We start from the raw sequence: 20,513 nt of genomic DNA, 5'->3' as shown, positions 1-20,513 counted from the left end.
GGTTAGGGACAAAGATGGGGGAGATGAAGGCAGGGAAATTTTGCTACCAATGAAAAACAGTTGCCTAGAAACATTGCTCAGCTGCATATATTGGTTCTGATATGAGAGACAGGATTTGAAATTCATCTCCAACTAAATAATAATAAAAAAAAAGTATTACTTAAGAAAGAACAGATCCACGTTAAATAAATCCGTGTTGTGAGAGGTAGCAGGATACATTTTTCACACAGAGGTGGTGACGCACTGAACAGGTTGCCCAAGGAGGCTGTGGATGCCCCATCCCTGGAGGCATTCAAGGCCAGGCTGGATGTGGCTCTGGGCAGCCTGGGCTGCTGGTTGGCGACCCTGCACATAGCAGGGGGGGTGAAACCAGATGATCATTGTGGTCCTTTTCAACCCAGGCCCCTCTATGATTCTACGGTATGAAAGGTTTGCACTGAGAAATCTTACTTTACTTAGTATTTAGAAGAATGAAATAATCAGAAACTCAGGACACTTTCATAGGAACATAAGAGAAATCTACTCCTCTGCTTGAATCAACATTTTGAGCACAGTAGAGAAACTGCATCTTCACTTAATATAAGAAGTCCTGAGAAGAACAAATGAATAAAGTATTCCTCTACATTTTGTTACTGACAGATTCCTAAGTTGCTATCATCTTCCCTTACCATTATCCTCAAAAAGACTTTTCTTCCTGATTTCTTCAAGCCAACCCAGCTTGCTTTGTTTCTGATCTTTTCTCCCTCACACTCATCTCTCTTGTTCTTGTTTCCTTTAGGACTGTGTTCTTCCTGTCTTGAAGAGGAAAGAAAGTTTTCTAACTAAAAAATGTACACAAGAATCAAAGAAATAAGCAAATATTTGCTTTTATTATTTTCTTAAAAGTGTTTAAAATAGCTTAATTTATAACGATTTTATTAACTTTTGGATACACAATCTCATTTTTGTACTAAATTGCTAATGTTGGTAACCTTTCTTTTTCCTGGAAGTTACAAAATGTAGTTATTTATCTAAAATAAACAACCACCTTAGAACAGCATTCCTGTCTGCTCAGTTACCTGAAGGTATAACATCACTTTCCACTTCTATTGCAAAGGGCAATTAGATGCCAAAGAGAGTTTTGAGGTCAGCCAGAGTGAGCTTTGAGGTTTCCCCTTTGCCTGCCAGCACCTGTTGAGCAAGACCTTTCTTCCTGGTCTGGAGTTGTACGATATTTTCTTCTACTGTTCCTTCACAGACAAACCTGAAAATCCAAAGCCACATCACATCAACTGCTAGGAAAAAAATTGCTTACAGAATGCTGACAACTTTCTCTGTAAATGTCCAAAAGTTTGTCTCAAATATTAACAGCTTAGTATGTAATTGACAAAATATACCCACCCACAAAAACAGCAGTTCTCCCTTACTGTAACTGAGGACTGGTAGGTGCCAGCCCTGATTTGGTCTTACAATAGATGTTAAAACATTTCAAATAAAAGTCTGATGTAATTTAAGCCTCAACGTTGGTCATCTGAAGCAACAGTAATTTTATGGTAAATTCCCATTAGGTGGTGTGATAACACACGGCACCTTTTACACTAAAAGCATTATACACAAATCAGTGTCTCAGATTTCAGGTGCTTTCAACTGAATGTTTTTACAGTAACTGAGCTATATTTCCCACCTTAACATTATAGATGTTACAGTTTTTTCTATAGGCCAACCTTGCCACTTGTTAGAAGTGCTCTATATGTTACTTACAATAGACAGGTCCAGGCTTAGGGAGCATGGTGGCTACCTCTAGAATACTAATTTAAGAAAACATCAAGAAGCATCCTCAAATGCTTATTGCCATGAGATTCCCAACCATCCTACAATGCTTAGTTATAAGACTGTATGCTCCAAGACAGATCTGCTTAGGGAAGAGCCAATGAGATGTGAGACTATTCCTGCCCCCAGTATTGTTTGTTTTTGGTGGGGTGTGTTTGCTTGTTTTTTAAAGTTTAGCACCACAATTACTAAGACCAAAAGGTTTAACATTAAATAGCCAGAAGAAATGTGCACTCTCTCTCAGTGCTCAACTCACAATCCAAATGAGTTTGTGCCCAGCCTCACATAAAGGAACAAGCCTCAAAGGAAGGTCTTGTTTCACAAGCTAAAGGCAGACATGACAGTACATGACTAACAGCTCCATCTACAGGTGCAGACCTGTGTATCACAACATCCTTCTGCTGCCCCACTCGGTAAATGCGGTCGCAGGCCTGTTCCTCGAGTGCAGGATTCCTGCAAGGAAAGGAACAACTCACATAAGCCCCTAGGCTGTGTTCAGGAATTACTAAAATACAGGTGTCTTTACACTGCTCTTTTTGTCTACCTCCAGAGCCTTCTGTTCTTTTATAGAACTACAGCCTCCTCCCACGTTACCTCAGCTTTACTAGCTTGATGACCAATATGCACCCAACACTATTTCCTTTGCAGGTAACCCAATAACTAGGAAGGTTACTTTACTTCCTGGAGAAGTAACCTGCTGCAACTCCACACAAAATCAGCTGTCTGAATCAAACCTGTGTTCCATACAGCCCCTCACTTCTGACCAATAGTTAATGCTGACAGGAAGCTGAGGAGCTGCTGAACAAAGAGTGAAACAGGAAGGCAAATTCCTGAAAAAGGCTTTTGCTCAAGAACATTACATAAGAAATGGGTGGCACATAGAGGGAGTCGCTTCCTTATTGTAGAAATCTCTCCTTAATGCTATCCAATAGCTAGATTATGCACCAAAGCATGTTAGCCTGCTTTGGAGGTTCCCACTTGCAAAAGGGTAGTTAAACAAACAAACAAAAAGATCAATAAAATGTGGTTCTGAATGATGAGAGACAGCATAAATATCAGGAGTTCATACTGCTTTCATAGCTCTGTAAAACCCAAGGTACGCTAGCTACGCTTACTGACAATGCTCAAGACAACCTTATTTATTTCAATACAAATTCCCTACGGGCTTTACTGTACTTTTATTTATTGCTGCTTGAAATTTAAGCTAGGGATTTTTGCCCAGCAGGACTGTACTTCATGGCTGTGTGCACTGGATAGACAAATCCAAGATAGAGTATTTTGGAGGAAAACTACAGCAAAACACTTTTCTACAACTAATCATTAGCCCTTACACTCAGCTGAACTATTCCTTCCTACTCAGCTGTATCAGAAGTCACAACACACATGGTGTGGAAGAAAGCAGCATGCCCTACATAATTCCTCATAGATGGAAATTTTATTTTTCTTTACCAATGCATGTCAAGGAGAAAGAGGTGGTTTCCTCCAGTCAAGTTCAAGCCAACACCTCCAGCCAGCAAAGAGACCAACATTACCTTCAAAGACCAAAACAGAGATAAGAGAAAATTAATGCTTTACATATGCCACATCAATTTGAAATAAAGACCATACCAAAGGATGTGTTTATCCTATTTATACGTATGTATTTATTATGTGTCTGGAAGCCTGCCAGATGTTACTTAATGAGACACAGAAAGCTGTAAGAGAAGAGACCAGAAGATAAGACTCTAAGAGAGACCAGCTTAACATTCCACATCTATTACACTGACAAATGTTTAAGGACTAGAGAAAGGACTGCAAAGTTCATCCTCTCTCCATGCCCCACTTAAATGACTGGCCTTTCTGATGACAGCCTGTTGCCAACAATGGTACCAATTAGCACCCGCTATGAATTAAGAATCAGAATTACTTCAAACACAAGCAACTGGACTGAAGTGGCCTGCCACTCATTTCACATTGCTTACACATAACCTAAAGTTTAGAAAAAGATGAGTAGCTAGGAGGAAAGGGAGTACAATAGATGATCAATTGAGAGAAGATTCTTGTACAGCAAAAGAACTGAATATGTTAAGTACAGAGCTATTTGTGATATATATGTATTGCTGAATTTCACAGTATGTTAAAACACTGATCTTGTTCAAGAACTTAGCTATTCATATAGCTTGTAGAAGTCGTCCTCTGTTAAAGTTCAAATCCAGAAGGAGAAAGATTGCTTTCCAGACAGCAGCTTGTTTAAGAAATCCAGAAAAGTAAACAAACCAATGCATCACTTACTCCCTTCCCAGTATAGATCTGTCCTGAGAAGAGGCAGCCTCTCCTGCCTAAATTACAATGATGTCAGTGTTTAGATCAAAGTGCACCGCTATGAATAATGAATTTGGATTCAGACTTCTTCAGATATTTGGCAAGTTTCCTTCCCTTGGCAAAAACAGACTAGGAACTATTTTCATGAAGAGCCTGTAGTTCAGCAGCATTAAAAAATAATAATTTATATATATACACACACACACACACACACACACACATTTATATTTGAAAGTGAAAGAAATTACAGTGAGGTCACCTTATTCTGAAATCCCATCCCAATTCCAGTCTCTCTATTCTTGTACTGGGGTGAGATATGCTCTATTTAATCTGTCTACATTCACAGTTTCAGCTGTTACCCTCTCTTCTCAAAATAGATTACAGCCTGGCACAAGGTACCTGCTGTGCTGCAGAACAGCAAGAATATCTTACAGGTTCCTTGGCAAGCAGGGGATATAAAGAAAGAGATCTCTTCCAGTGCAGCGATAGGAGTTGGAAAAAACTAACCTGTCATGAGTGGAGCTAACTAGCCCCATAACTTATTCAATGCATCATTTCATTGAAAGATTTGGGCAGCCTTTGTACTAATTTCTAAGTCAGATGTTCAGTTCAGAACAGTTAACATCCAAAGGAACTTTCCACAGCTGCTCGTGGTCATTATAAATTCTACATCTGTTTTTACAGCTACCCCTTTCCCTGTTGATCTTGGTACCCAGATATCCAAATGAAAGCAGTGCCAGCAAGTGAAATCATGAAGTCACCTCTTGTAATTGCTCATAATAATACCAGTAACTGCTTCCCTGCCACGATTTCATACCTGAGGCCCTTTGGGATTGTTATTGAACTCCTCTACCACATCCATTCTCTGCTTAGGATTAACAGAGCCATCCACCACTGAATACTTCAGCCCTAGTCTCTGGAGGTGCACAGCCACAACTTTCAGCATGCTTGTCCACTGAGACACAACAACACTGGAGAAAGAGAACAAGGAGTTTAGAACAGATCCTATGTGTAGTCTGAGAGCTTGGTTATTGCAGTGTCTCACCCAAGAGGACAGTGCACTATTCCCAATTGCAATCTGGGCACAAAGTCCCCTCTCAATTCAGGAACAGATTCACTATTATTAAGTGTAGTGCCACAACCTGCTGCACAGGGCTAATAACCAACAAACTTGAGTCAAAGTAACTTTATTTTCACCACTGTTTTTGAATTTTACATTGCCAGCCATCGATCTCAAGTTGTAGCATTTTCCACAAAATGAATCAACAGCAAACACCAAATTTGATTTTTTTCTCAGGGTCTTTCACTCCCCACATTTTTTTGGATTAAACACTTTGGAAGGCAGTCATTGTTCAGTAAGTTTTTTTATTGGAGAACAAAAGTAACACTGGTTTCTCATTCTTTTGGTAGGAATATTCTTTGGAAGAGAATTTGCACCCCCCCAGGCCCTGTACATAATGACACAACTGTAACTACTTTCCAGCCACATATCTCTAAGTACATTCAACATTGTTTACCAAAAACAAGCACAAACCCCTGGAAGAAGTAGGATTGGCGCTGAGGACAAACACTTCTCTGCATGACTAAGTTCTTCTCAATCCTATTTTAAGTAGAAAAGAATCTGCTTGGGCCTCAAAGCTCAATATTCCTCACGCACTCCCCTGCTACATTTACACTAATCTACTTCTTAACTTGTTCTCTTACGTTTTATTAGATTTTTCTCAATCAGCTTTCATATGTTATAGTAGCTTCACCATTTCACCATTCCTGGAATCTGTATTCAGTTGTTTTAAACTACGAACACTGTCAAAAGACACGCTTCTCTCAATCACTGAGACTTAATACAAGGGCACATTTACTGACCTTTTCTGAGACTCTGGGTGACTCTGAATAGTTTTCAGTTCAGCTAAGAGGTGAGATACCTGCAAGAAAAAAACTAAAATTGCTTGATATCGTAACTCAAGTCATGCTTAGCTGTTCTTCGTGAAATAGAAAGTGATCAAAACAACTCTTCAACTGTATCTTTTACCATGCTCTGACTTTCAAGATACATTCATAATTATAAGTAAGAAATGGAGTCATACAAACATCTTTTACAAAGTCCAGCATTTCTGTGAGAAGTTATTGCAACCTCTCCTCTTGCTCTGCACAAGCACCATGCTCACATGTAACAATTTTCTAAACTGCCGTGAATCCAGTGCTCAGGATTTTCGCTGATGTTTCATCAGTAGTCAGGTTCTCACAGCTTTATTAGAAGTATCCATTAAACTTCTGATTACACCTAAATTGTCAGCTTACCTTGATCTGCAACATGTGACAATTCATTAACAGTTTAAAAGGAAAAGTTCTGAAACCAAGCTTCTCAAGGGAGGCCAGAAGATCAGAATACCTTGGTGCTCTCCTTGGTGATTTCAAAGAGATCTGTATTAAAAGCTGTGCCATTGAGGTAGACTGTTGACTTTGAATCAGGAGTCTGGAGCTCAGACAAGGTCAAGGCACTAAGTTGTTCCTCAATAGAGAGAGAAAGGCCTTCACTGGTCAAATTAACTTGGTCCAGAGCCTGCAAGAAAAATGCAATATAATAAGAGATGTCAGCCAAGCCTGAGATCAAATTCAGTACTGATCTACAGTCTGTGCAATGCCTACTGAAGTCAGTGAGTTGGAAAGAAGCTATGTTAGACAATATGAATACAACCCCATAAAGAAACATTACTGGGTCAGACCAACAGTCTCTTTACCCTCATATTCCAGCTTAAGCAGGATTTTGTAGGGCAAGTACATGAACTCAGCCATCTTCTGTGATCTGATCTCAGAACCATCCCACATCACTCAAGATATTTGTAGGATTCAAGATATTAGGGAGTAAATCTCTGCTTGTTCGCTTAGTATCTGGATTTACTTTACAGCTTATTTATACCGCAGAGCATCAAACTTTGGACAGATCAGCCTCCTTAATGAAAGGCAACTTCAGTCAAGGCGCTTACAGAACTCAATCACACACAAGCCATTGACCCTTTTCAAGACTTGGTTAAGATCAAGACTTATCCTTTACTTTGCCATTAAAAGTCTATTTATTTATTTGATGCAAATAAAGCCGTTTCCAGAGCCACAGCCTCCCTTCACAGGTCACACTGGGGAACTCAGTAAGGTTTATGCATACCCTACTGAATATGTCCATTCATAAAACCCTAGAGAAGTGAACCAGCAGTGTTAAAAAGTTCATTAACTTACACAAAACCCCAAATTTGAGTAAACCCCTCCACACCGCCACTATTACAATACAACGCAATTACCACTTTCAGTAAGGAGAGATGGCAGCAGCACTGACGGAGCCTCAACAGCATAGACAACACGTGGGCAGTACTTGAGACTTGGGAAGCACTTTGAGAGCTTGCCAGAAATTCCTTGTGACTGTACCCAAAATCTTGTGCAACTGCCAATAAGCAGAGAACAGGAGATCTTAGAGGCACTTCCAAGCACTGCCCAGCAAGCATTTTGAATCAGCATACACACACACACACACACACACTTGATTTAACACAGGAACTCAATCTCCCTTAAAAACAAAACTAAAAACAAACAAACAAAAAAAAAAACAACAGGTGACAACAAGTCAAAGCACTGCATTTCTTATACTGGCACCTCTTCTCTGAACAATTACACCTTTATGTCAGAAGGGGAGCCAGGGAAGTTAAGAAAATTTCCCAGAGCTACAAAAGTAGGAACAGACCTTTGGAATAATGATTCAGTCAGTTTTCAGTCACTACCCATTACTACCAACAGACTTTGATAATTGTTTTGGTTTCCCTTGATTTATGCCTTCCTTTATTATCCACAGCAAATGAACAGTCTGGCAGATTTCTCAATACCTAAAAAGGACTTCTCTGAAAGCTAAGCAGGAAGAGGCTTCATAAGGGCTTCAAACCCCAAACCAAATTCTTCATAAGAGCATGGAAGCAGCTAAGCATTTTTCCAAAGAATGTCTAAACCTTGATGCCCCACGGGGCCAGCTTTGTTCCTCATTAACTGTGCACTTAAGAGTTACTTCTGCAAATATTTTCATGGGAGGGCATGCTCAAACCTTTCTCAAATGGGTTACTGCCAGCATGCTCTCTGCCTTCATTTTTCTGCTCTTGCCGCTTTAGGTAGGACTGTAGTGTTGACCTGGAAAAATAAGATAAAGACTATAGAATTCATAGCAAGAAAAAAGGCAAGACGCACTTGAGCTAAACAAGCAAGCTGTCGATGCATTAAGGAACGTTTCATTAATTATTTACTTTCTCATACTCTATTAATGTACCTTCCTGACATGAGAGAGAGTTTTGTTTAACAAGATCAAAAAGAAAGATCCATTTTGGAAAGCATAAGGTTAGTAAGCCTGAAATAACAGGAGGCACGGCCCAACAGACAGCGTTCTTCATAAAAATACAAAAGGACATCTTTAAATATATAGTTACAAGGAAAGAAACCTTTACAATAGCACTGGTGAAAGAGACCCTGTGAGAACACAAGGTGCTGCTGGTTTGCTTTACAGCCACCTAGAGAGGCCAGCATAACTTCAGATCATGTAAGTATCACAAGGTACAGAAGACGAGAATCATCTCCTACACAGGTGCTGGGACATCATCATTTAAAAATTAGTGTCACAGTTCCAAGAGTTCCTCCATGGCAGGAGGGCTGGAATCAGATTTTCTTTTTCAATGAAAACTATTCTGCAATTCTATGCTTGACAAATAGTCAGAAAGGGGGAAAGAATAACCTGAGTTTGTCCAAAAGATTTTCTTATCTAAAATGGATTAACCATTCTAATTTTTCATATCAGTAGGAAACAAAATCACAACATACTTTATTTCTTTTCACATTCATACCTGGATCTTGCAAAGAGCACATTGTATACAGACTGCTCCTCTGCTGAAAGTTTTAACTGATGCAACTGCATGCTACGCTGTGGCAAAGATACCTGAAGATACACAGCATCAGATATATATAACGCAGAAGATCTTATACAGCATCACAAAAACCAGTATCCCAGTGTTTAACATAACATTCAATCTCTCTAATGAAAAAAACAGCTACCTATGAAGTCATTTATTTTAATTAATTATGATACAACACAGATCATTCTGAGTAACCTGGTTAACACTCAGGATGAAAATCTTTATTCCAAGTAATAACAAAAGGCTTGAGAACTAAGAATAGGCTGCTGTATAGCAGGGGGAATTAATTTATTGCACTGCAAAAAGTAGTTTCTCAGTTTCCCATTTAGAATCAGACAGTAATCGAAACGATACCTTCTGAGGTTTTACACTGATAACCTATAACTCAGATTAACAGATTATCTATAAGGAATAATGGAGAAAGCCAATGCCCCAGTACACACCAAACCCATTTCAAACTCTGCAGCTTTAACTCAGGGATTTGGCTCAAGAGATCTAGACAGCTCTCCATTACATGGATATCCACTTGCAATTGCTTGACACATTCTCTTCTGCACTTGATTTATAACTAGAAGGTTTCATTTTTCCATATATTTCTGCATTCTGGATAAGCAGACACATAAACAGAGGTTTATTCCTCTTCCTCAACAGAGTGCAGTAGACAGGAAAACCCACCTATTAGCAAATATGCATGTGAAGGGTTAACTGCTGCTGCAAGGAAAGTGATGAGATGATTGTCTAGGTCTTACCAAGGGCTTTCCAGTGGAATCCAGCTGGTCCTTAGTTCTCCGTAATAAGAGGCTCCTAGTTAAAAGCCTTAGCCTATCTCCTCCCTTCTTAGTGTTGTTATCTACCTGATATTTCCACACTTTGTATTCATCAAAAGGAGAGCAACGTAGGAACCTAAAACAGAAGATAAAGGAACTTCATTCCAAATGAAAAGATGCTCTTCAGTTACTCCTAAGTGACCAAAACAAAATTCCTTGTTATCCAAAGCAAACAATTTCTAATTCAGCAAGGAGCAACAAAACACTTTCAATTCAATGACATCTATAACTTGTCTGGATCAGAAGAGGCAGAAAACTCCTTCACACACAACAAGGTGAAGAAGAAGGTGTCATTTCCAGATAGCAGAGGCTTTGCTCTGACAATAGTGAAGGTGTTCTCAGAGTTTGATGATCCTCTAGATATTTCTTTCAACATCACTGAACTGATTGACAACACTGTGAGTCTGAGGACCATCAGTAGCACAGCAAAAGTGACATTCTGACTGCATGCCCATATCATCATCTTAGCCCACTATAACTCAAACAAAGCACGTCAAGAAGCACATCCACTTGCCAAAAAGCATACTCATTTGTTAATTCCAAATTATTATGAACAAGTATCACTGCACAAACATTCTCATCATTAACATTGGTTTTGCAGATATTCTCCTTGAAAACGTAGGAAATCTTAAGTAATTTTCCCTTTGAGTTTCATACAAGCAGAATAGTTACACACAGCAGTAGCACACGGTCCGGTTCATTCGCTGCCTCTGCCTCACTATCCCTGTTACCTCAGGGATCACTCCAACTATGAAACAACTTCAGCACTTTGTCAGTGAAGAATCACTGGAGCTGAAGTGCTATCCATGTGCCTCACATGAGGTCACTTCACCTCAGAAGGGAGTACATGTCCAGTAAGTTGTTCTGTATTGGTGTCCCAGTGACAGCCCATCTGGCAGTGGCTCTCAGCTTGCACACAGCTATGGAGGTTTGAACCTTTGGATTTTTAATAGTGTGAGCTTCATCCAATATAACTCGAGCCCAAGCCACTCTGAGGAGAGGGGAGCAGTGAGATGACCCACTCTGAAAGAAAAAAAACAAACAATTTTTAACACAGAGCAATAAAGCAATAACCTTACTAGGACCTCTAGAGAGCCACAAGGAAACATATTTCCAGCAAGAAATGTTTTCTTTTTGACAGCAGTAATCTGAGCTCTTAGAGCCATGCAGGTTATTGAAAACAATCATCACCTCTCTGATGCTTCCATGAAATTTTCTAATCTGAAGTATATGTGTTTGCTTATTCATGATGGCTATTTCTAGTATTTTCCTGTTGTTTGTTTGTTTTGTTTTTTAACTTTTTATCTCCCCTTCCTTCCCAAGAGTGAATATCAGTAACATTTTGCTAGGCTGGGACAAAGGAACACATAACTATTCCACTAGGCATACATAAATAAAAGATTTTAAAACTTACAGGCTTATAAATACAGGATCACCCCCTAGATGCCACCTAAAGGCTTCAGAAAATTCAAAGGCTTGCTTGCTCTAAGACCTACACATGGATCTGCACACAGAGGTTGGAGGCAAAAACATCCAGCAAGGGACTTGCTCTCCACTGCATACCCACATTCAACTGGCATTCAACAATCACTTTATTTTCACAATCTAGCAAATACACTGCTGTTTCCTCACAAATACAGAATGTAAGTTGCCTCCGTGTCAGTTCAAACTGATTCAGTGCCTGAGCATGACAGGCTTCTGGTAGTTTAAAGGAGCATTAGCACTTCCACCAAGCAGCAGATTCTAGCATCCTTCATAGACTTGTCTCTGAGAGTACACGATTCGTCACTGCGCTCTTAAAATTACTCTTTAATATATTTCAGCTGTGCATTCTGTGGCATGACAGAACAGGTTTATTGTATTTTTTTTCCACATCATCTGTCTACACCTCACAATACTTTCTCTCATGTCTTTGTTTTTATTTTGTAATCACAATAGTGTGCTTATGGAAAAAAGATTCTTGCCTACTGCTCATTGTAGCATTAGGTGTTCCCCGAAACAATAACAGCTTGCATCACCTTAGAACAAAAAGATTCGGACAATCTTTTATCAACAGCATGGCTTCTCACCTCTACTTCATGGTCCTTAGCAGGGAATTCCCCCTCCTCTTTGCTTGTGGGAACCTCCTTAGATAGAAGGCTGTAGGTTGTGACAACAACATCATGTTCAGAGAGCCTGCATCAAGGAACAGTAAGAATTTGAAGCAAGAACAAACACAGAATTCATTTTGCAAAGCAGACAAAATGCATGCTCAGGGTTTAAGAATAATATGGTTCTACAAGAACTATATGCAATTGTACAGAAGACTGAACTTCACTGCAGGAATGACAAACGGTCTCCATTTTCTGGATATTGAATGCATATACAACAAACTAAACAAGGCAGTAAGAGTCAGATAGAATCCACACCATGTCAGATGAACGTTACTTAGAATGTGGTACACAGAACAACTGCTCAGAATAGCTCAGAAGCGGTATAGAAAAGTTGCAGATGTACACATAAGGATGATAATGTAACTATAAAGCACAAGTATGGAAGAAACTGCTACTTACTCTCTGCAAGCAAGAGATGTGCGTTAGAAGACACACACAGTTTCTGTTACCAGGAGTAATAATAGCCTGCACCAGAACGACTTGGCATGGGTACAGGTCATAAAGGCTTTACTATATAAAATATGAGAGCAGACAGCAGCCTGACCCTCTGAACCCTAAACATTTCCATACTTAGGTTCTTCCAACATTTTACTGCCACTGAATTTCAACTGATGAACACAGTCTCTTGTCAAGGTGTATTTAACTTTTCTTGGTCACGCTTACAGTTTAGCACTTACACTTCTGCATGCTTATCTCGGTTTGGCCCATGGTACAAGTAGACCCTCAGTTTTCCAAAGCCCACACGTCTGTCAATCTCTTTCTTCCAGTGATGGATCAAAGATGCAGGACAAATGATCAAAGTGCTGCAGGAAGGGATAACAGTAGAATCTGCAGGAAAATATTGCAGGCAGGTTTCAGCATCTTCACATTACTCTACAAAAACAAATTTTTGGATAGTCATGACAGTTAAGAAAATTGCTTTTTGTGATCAGTTTGTGAAGCAGATATCTCCACATCACGCTCCTGGGGACTGTCAGCTTCGGGAGGAAAAAAAATTCTACTCAGACATCAAAGTGTTCTTGTAACTCATTCAGAGTTCTGCTATAAATCTAGGCATTTGAATAAACAGTGAGATTAGAAGTCAGGAAATAAATCTCTTCTCAGAAAATGGCTTCAAATAAACACTTCTTTCTTGTTCTAAAAGACTGACCTCACCATTTTGAGCCACGTTAAAAAAAAAGAAACAAACAAACACATTAAAAACCCCTCAGTTGTTTGTTTTGACAAAGAAACTTTCAAAACACACACATAAAAAAAGCAGCCTAAGTAATTATATGAATATGGGGACAGTGACAGGTTGCTGACACAGAAACGATAACTCTTTTTAGAAACAAACAGCCAAACAGAAAACCCTCTGTAACTCCTGTATCTCTGTGAACAAAGAAATAATTTTATGAAGGGAAGGAAAAAAGATCAGTCACAGAGAGGTGAGGATTAATTCAAGTCCTTACGCTAAGAAAATTATGCAAACATTCAATACTTTTTCAAAACTAATTTTACCTGATTTGGTAAAATAACCAATAACCAATAGCCTGGAGTATATAAAGTAATGAGCAGGAACATCCTACACACTCAGTGCCACTGATCAAGAGAAAGGCTTTGCAAGGGAGTAAAGTAAACATTACTCCCAATAGAATGTTCCTACAGAAGGGAAGTAAACACAGATAGAGTTTGTTGGTTTTGTAGTCTTTAACCTATATAAATTACAACCAGAACGCTTTATGCATTTCAAATGGGATTACATCAGAATGTATGTATTGTATAATATAAACAATTCTATACCATTTCTGGATAGCCACATTTCTTGCTTCTTGCTTTCTTTCTCTGTCTTCACCTGCTTCTGGGTCAGAATTAGAGCAATCATTGTTAGAGTCTTCCCCAGGCCCATGTCATCCGCTGGAAAGAGAGACACGCACGTTACGATGACCACAGAAATGTGTGCCTAACACATCTGCACTGAAGTAACTACCAGAGCAGCAAACACCCTGGCAATACTGAAAACAGAAATACACGTCAGTTCCAGGATGTAATACAGTAATGGGTTAATAGCCCCTTTACACATCTACAAAATAACAAGTTGTTGGCCTCCAAGTAAGTCACACGCCAAGTTTTTGCTGTATTACGTCTTTCCCTCAAAAAGGTACTTTCCCATTCTGTTGCTCACCCAGAATTCCTCCACAAGGCCTTTGACTCTCTCTCCAGAGCAGCCATGCAAGTGCTCGTCTCTGGTGCAGCAGCAGTGGAACCTGAGAGGATGAGACAGAATTAGAAGGAAACACCTCGCAAAGTTCAGACACTTGTGCTTCCTGTAGGAAATCACCCAGCTGAGCTGTCCTACCACAATCCATCCTTGTCAACTCACTTTCAAACCAGAGGGATCCTCAGCTACTGTCTGCTCTGTTGGGCAGGATTCTAGAGATTTGTGAAGATGATTAATGGCATCACTTATTGCGCTGTGCACAGCCCTAATTCGGTCTTCTGTCATTCTTCCTCCATACAGATTCTGCACACCAGAGTTCACTGAAAAGATAAAGTATTATACATGAAGTGTTTTTATAAAGCTAACTCTCCCTTGGAGATCTTTCATCTTAGGCATTTATCACAGTAGCTACAAATGCCCAGGGCAAAATATGCAGCTCGTGCTAACAAAAACGTTTCAGTAACTGTTACACATTCACAGTTTGCAGGATTCTGTCAGGCCTAGTCCTTGTCAGCATTCTTTAATGAATAGGCTTGCAATACTTACTTCCAAAACCAGGGCCAAAATATTCACTGGAACCCAAGGCAGCAGCAGAGGGGTGACTGTGTGAGCTTGAAGAGGACCCTGCCTTATGATCCCCAAGAGGCAGTGGTGTTATCAACTTCGTACCACCCGGTCTGCTGAACGAGTTAGGCAAAGGTTCCCCACAACGGCCACTGCTTGCATTGTTCTCCCCTTAAGAAGAAAGGAATTGCAGGGTGAAGAAGTTGAACAATGGACCTCATAGCCTTGCTTTACAGCACAAAGAAGGACCTTTATTTAGCCCAGTGGTTTGCAAAAGTTTATTAACTTGCCACAGTGATCTAACAGCAGGGTAGTGGGTTACCACATTGGCTGAGCCACCACAGCTGTTCACATGCATGCTCTTAGCTTGCTCCTGCTTGACAGCCAATGCAGTTCAGCTCAGGCCTCAGTGTATGGTTTATACAGACATAGTGAGCTTTGCAACTGTGATCAGATTAGTGCAGATTAGGTCAGTTGTGCACGATGTTTCCGGTGTTCCACAGTTCCTGTCAGAAGCATCTTTGAAAAACAAATGGCTCAAGAAATCTGATTTGTTCCCTCCTTCCTGGAGAAGAATCTTGCTTAAAATCAGATCTTGCATAAGGCATTGCGATTGCTTGTTGTTTGGAGTAACCAGAAGTTGCTTATCTTGCTTATGTTAACTTTTATGTTCAGACACAGCTGCCAAAACCAATCTCCTGCATAAGCAACATGGCTCCACACGGCAACAAAGCTGAAGTTAAACCTTAACTGCCAAGTTCTCAGAGAAACAAAACATTCTGCAAAGTTTTTGGGGGAAAGAAAATAGTCTTACGTTTTTCTGTAGTATCTGTTGTTGAAATGTTAAGAGCACTGAGTGCAGCTTCCAAATCCTGTACTTGCTTTACTAACCGTTGCCCTTTATCTGGCAGCACCTGAATGTTCACTGTAGCCAAGGTATTCTGAAAAAAAACAAAAGGGAAAAAAAACCAACAATCCCAAACCTGAATGTGCTTTACAGAGCTTTCTGCCAAGAAGAAAACCATCAAGGAGTTAGAGGTTCAAAAACATTCATCTTCTACCACAGTAATTCCTACCTGAATGAAGTTCTACAACCTCCAAAAGCATTTATGTGCCATTTGGTGCAATTAAATACTATTCTAGCAGAAGGGAAATTAGCCATTTCTATACTTCAGAAAAGATGGAAGGATGCAGGGCTCCTCCTTGTCTTCCTACGAAACAGGATGGTCGGCTAATCAAGTAGCTCAGATGATCTTAACATCTCACAAAGCATCCAGCATCCAAACTACGTGCACATTTCTATACAGACAGAAGGCTTATTTAATCTTAGTGTGAGTTTTCATGGCTACATCACTCTTTCTACACAAGCCTATGAGAAACAAACACATTATTTAAAAAGGCTAAGCTGGCTGCATAGTTACATCTTACACAAACTAAGTATAAGGGACACACAAACTCAGGCAAGTTAAAATTAAGCACACCCAAATGCAGATGGTTACATTGAGGCCACTGTCTCGTAAGTGGCTTAAAAAACGTGGCATGGGTTCTTATGTCCCTCCCTACAGCCCACTCTCATATGCTCCAATATTTCAGCAGTTCTACTGTGTGGGGATACAATATTCTGATCGCTGTCACGAGTGAAAGAAGTCACCCTGAATAGGGAACAAAACAGAACAAAGTAAGGAATAAGAGGTAAAATATGTTACCTTCTTCTGCCTCAGCTGGATTTCAAGATGGTTACGAAGTTCCTCAGGGTCTCGGGGTCCTTCCATATGAAGTGATGCTGCAGCTCCAAGCAAAGAGGTCTCCTGGGTACTCTTCCCTGATGTTTCTGCAGGAACCTCTCTTGGTTGCAAACCCTTAACTGATTTCTCAGGTTTACTTTCATCTGATGAGGAATAAACAAGTATTACTTCGTCACTGTCAGAAACTTCATCAGCAGGTTGTTCCAGACTCGGCCTGACTTGTGTCTTGGATGGTGCTGTCCCTGCTCCTTGCTTTGGAAGAGTACATTGTGATGCTGCTTGTGGTACTGTTGTGGAAGTCATGTTTTCTTTTGGTATTGGCTTCATCTCTCCATTCTTTCCACCAATGCATTCTTTCACTCTGGTTTCTCTATCCCCACAGTTTTTTAAGCTTTTATCCGTGAACTTTTCTTTCTCTGGAGACTTGCTATTTGTACTTTGCTTTTCAAAACTGACTGGGAAGAGTTCGGATCTGCCACCTGGCTCTTTCTCCACATGTTCAGATTTATTGGATTCCTTGCCACTTCCTCCATACTTCTCTTTATCCTGATGGGTATTTTCTCCTTTCCAAGTCTCAGAAAGACAAAGTTTAGATTCAGATATTGTGTTTCCCTTAAGTTCTGAATCACTCCTACATCCCTTGGATTGTTTTTCAGTTTTCAGCTCTTCTGGATGTTCCCTCTCTGTGGAAGAACCAGAGGTGGGCTTCTTTTCTTTATGTGACTCCACCACATCACCCTTTTCCACTTCAACTCCTTTTGCTTTACTTTCCTCTCCACTGCCTTGCTTAATTTGTTTCCAGGATGATGCTTCACAATTCTTGTCTATCACCTTGAATGGATTTCTTTGGCCACTGGGATTGAAGACAGGTGCCTTCTTGGGCTGCGATTCTAATTTTTTTGATGGTTTGGTACCTTTTGAATCCTGCAATACACATAAGTAGGTAAGTGCTAATATATCAGTAATAAAACTTGCTAACTATACACACAATCCAATTACTTCAAGCAAGGCTTCATTCTCTATCAACATCATTTTTCCTACAATTTAGCAAGGGCAGGATAAACATTTTGCAAGGAAAAAGAAACAACACTGCTGCTTTCCTGCTGCCTTAGCTATTCCCATGGTGTCTGGGGATCAAGTTCTAACAGCACCATTCTCAAGAAAGAAGGATGGCTGGAAAGCAAACCCAGGATTTTCCTTTTTTCTGTTTTCAGGTGTTTTTTTTTTTTGAAGACTGAGGAACATTGATTACTTCCCACAATTTAGAAGTTAGAAGTCTCAAATGGAGGACAACAGACTGATAAGGATATCAACTAGAGAATACAAAGTCTCTCACTATGCGATCTTGGAGGCAATTATAGTAGTTAGAACGAAGTTACACTGGAATAAGTTGATACTGCAATAAATAAAACACTCGTACCTGCCATGGCACACTTCCACACCATTTCTTCCCATTTAACTTACTGTTAACACATCGGTAAAACAACCTATCAAAGAATAAAGCAAGATTTGAAGCAAAAGTGTCATTAGAGGAGCTCTAGCCATTCTTTAAAAACTAGCGTGATGCTGAAAACATCACTTGATCTGAGATTAAAATCCAGACTTCTGCATAGCAAAAATCACAAATGATGGTAACAATGCTTGCTACCCAGTTATTGTTCCCTGAATATAATTCCTTAGGGTATGGGGGTTTGTTTTGAACCACAGAATGGCTTAGGTTGTAAGGGACCTTAAAGATCATCAAGCTACACCCCCCTGCCACGGGCAGGTTTGCCACACAGCAGATCGGAGGCCATTCAACCTGGCCTTGAACGCCTCCAGGGACGGGGATCACAAGTTCCCTGGGCAGCCTTTGGCAGGGCCTCACCACTATGAGTGAAGAATTTCTTCATAATATCTAACCAAAATCTCCCCTCTTTTAATTTAAAGCCATTCCTCTTGTCCTGTCACTATCTACAATGCAAAAAGTCAGTCCCCCTCCTGCATATAAGCTCTCTCCAAGTACTGAAAGGCTGCAATAAAGTCTCCCCTGAGCCACTGGTTCATTTTAAATCTTGAAATGAAAGCTAAAGGTGTGCTACAAATTGCTGAAGTAAAAACACCGTCTTATGTCCAGATGCTCCAAAGTCTCATGATTTTTAGGCGTGAGAAAATGGCTATTCTACCATTATGCCACACAGACTACTTAGACTGCGGGATTGAGTGCACCCTCAACAACTTTGCTGATGATACCTAGCTGAGCAGTACAGTCAATACAACAGAAGGAAGGGATGCCATCCAGAGGGACCTGGACAGGCTTGAAAACTGGACCCAGGAGAACCTAATGAGGCCAAGAACACAGTGCTGCACTTGGGTTGGGACAATCCCAGATATGACTAGAGACTGGGAGATTAACTCCTTGAGAGTAGCCCTACCTTGCAGCCTGGAAGGTCAATGGTATCCTGGGCTGCATCAAAAGAGGGGTGAACAGTAGGATGAGAGAGGGGATTGCACCTCTCTACTCTGCCCTTGTGAGGCTCCATCTGGAGTACTGTGTCTAGGCCTTGGGTCCCCAGTACAAGAAGGATGCAAAGCTGTCGGACGGTGTCCAGAAGAGCGTCATGAAGATGATCAGAGGGCTGGAGCACCTCTCCTATGATGAAAGGTTGAAGGAATAGGGATTGTTTAGATTGGAGAAGAGAAAGTTCTGGAGAGACTTCATTGCAATTTTTCAGTGCTTGGAAGGAGCTTACAAGCAGGACTTTTTACGTAAGTAGATGATGACAGGACAAGAGGGAATGGATTTAAACTGAAAAAGGGATGGTTTAGGTTAAATGTTTGGAAGAAATTTTTCACTCAGACGGTAGTGAAGCACAGGCACAAGCTGCCTGGAGAGGTTGTGGATGCCCCATCTCTGGAGGCATCCAAGGTCAGGCTTGATGCGTTCCTGAGCAGTCTGATCTAGTGGCTGGCATGTCTCCACAGCGGGGAGGTTGGAACAAGAGGATCTGTTAGGTCCATTTCAACCCATTTTATTATTCTATGACAGACTTAAGAGAGAGATTCTTAAAACGGGCAGACAACAAGTTCAGCTGCAAGAACTCTATCTGAATTAATACTGCTGAATTTGACGCAATCAAAACGAAACTCTGATGAACCCAACAACAAAGCTACGTTCAATTCTGTTAAAAAGAAGCGTTAATCACTCAGGTGTATATAATTGAATATCATTACTAACAAAAAATAAAGAACATTTTGAAAAGAGTAAGCCAAGTCCTCAAGGCCAGAGGTTATTTTTTAGCTGTAGAAGAGAAGGTCAGCCATCCCCACACAGTTCCAGTCACCCACATCTGTACAGCCAACCCTGGCTTCTGCTTGGAGGAACTTACTGGTACACATCTCTGTGCTGCTGCTGAACCAGGATTTGCAGCTCCACCATGTACCCCTCATGGACCAAACAGTACGAAGGAGGAACACTGAAACGAGGAAAGGAATAATAAACACAACACGCGCCATCAAAGCCACAGCGACCAAAAGACCGACTCGGGACACGACACTCGGAGCATCTTCTCAAAGACAATATGGCAAAGAAAATAAAGCCCACAAGTCCTGACGCGACGCAAATTTTCCCTCAGGCCAACATCCAAAGCCCTCGGACTCGCTCAGCCCCGCGGTCCCTCCCGCCCCGAGCCCCTCACGCACTCAGCCGGCAGGACAAAGCCGCACGGCGCCGAGCCCTGAGCCCCGCACACGTAGAAGCTCTTCCCCTTGTTGGGGCCATCGCGGACGCCGGTCTTCAGAAGGCAGAGGGAGCCTGCAGGGCGGAGAAGAGAGGGACGAATTAGACACGCCGCCGGCAGAGTTCCTCCAGAATACCCCCCCTCCCACTGCCCCTCACCATGCTCAGCGCACACCACCGCCTCCATCGCTGCACAAGCATCCCGCCCCCCTCCCTGCAAACCGACCAATCACACCGAGCGCCTGCGGATGGACCGCCC

General features: G+C 40.9%; 1 protein-coding gene across 3 annotated transcripts; it reads right to left on the bottom strand.

The window, feature by feature from the left end:
• Positions 1–12: 12 nt before the first annotated feature.
• Positions 13–20,474, bottom strand: TTF2 (transcription termination factor 2). 3 transcript variants are annotated; one of them, XM_052664737.1, is made up of 24 exons: positions 20,414–20,460; positions 20,218–20,329; positions 19,905–19,991; positions 17,957–18,023; positions 16,498–17,460; positions 15,606–15,732; positions 14,774–14,962; positions 14,390–14,547; positions 14,192–14,273; positions 13,810–13,923; positions 12,705–12,855; positions 11,944–12,049; positions 10,707–10,897; positions 9,797–9,950; positions 8,979–9,070; positions 8,192–8,274; positions 7,404–7,543; positions 6,500–6,670; positions 5,974–6,032; positions 4,928–5,081; positions 3,259–3,341; positions 2,188–2,262; positions 1,059–1,243; positions 13–795 (listed from the first exon to the last, which is right to left on the bottom strand). In XM_052664737.1, the coding sequence occupies exons 1-23, from the start codon at positions 20,439–20,441 to the stop codon at positions 1,102–1,104; spliced, it is 3,528 nt and encodes a 1,175-aa protein (XP_052520697.1). In that variant the 5' UTR covers positions 20,442–20,460; the 3' UTR covers positions 13–795; positions 1,059–1,101. The 3 variants fall into 3 exon arrangements, with proteins under 3 accessions (XP_052520697.1, XP_052520706.1, XP_052520690.1); XM_052664746.1 differs by having other exon boundaries at positions 13–791; XM_052664730.1 differs by lacking the exon at positions 13–795 and having other exon boundaries at positions 851–1,243; positions 20,414–20,474.
• Between the last annotated feature and the right edge of the window lie 39 nt (positions 20,475–20,513).

Source organism: Tympanuchus pallidicinctus, unplaced genomic scaffold (genome assembly GCF_026119805.1).
Source record: "Tympanuchus pallidicinctus isolate F22 unplaced genomic scaffold, pur_lepc_1.0 scaffold10, whole genome shotgun sequence".
NCBI lineage: Eukaryota > Metazoa > Chordata > Aves > Galliformes > Phasianidae > Tympanuchus > Tympanuchus pallidicinctus.
The sequence above is the reverse complement of the archived record's forward strand: the minus strand, read 5'-3'. Positions and strand labels throughout refer to the sequence as shown.

Excerpts from the sequence above, each read along its gene's own strand:
- TTF2 (XM_052664730.1), bottom strand. The coding sequence starts at position 20,441 with ATGGAGGCGGTGGTGTGCGCTGAGCATG. Across the intron at positions 14,963-15,605 it reads AACAGATACTACAGAAAAAC|GGGAGAACAATGCAAGCAGT; the intron begins GTAAGACTATTT and ends TTTCTTCTTAAG. Across the intron at positions 12,050-12,704 it reads CGAGATAAGCATGCAGAAGT|GCTCTCTGAACATGATGTTG; the intron begins GTAAGTGCTAAA and ends TCCTTGATGCAG.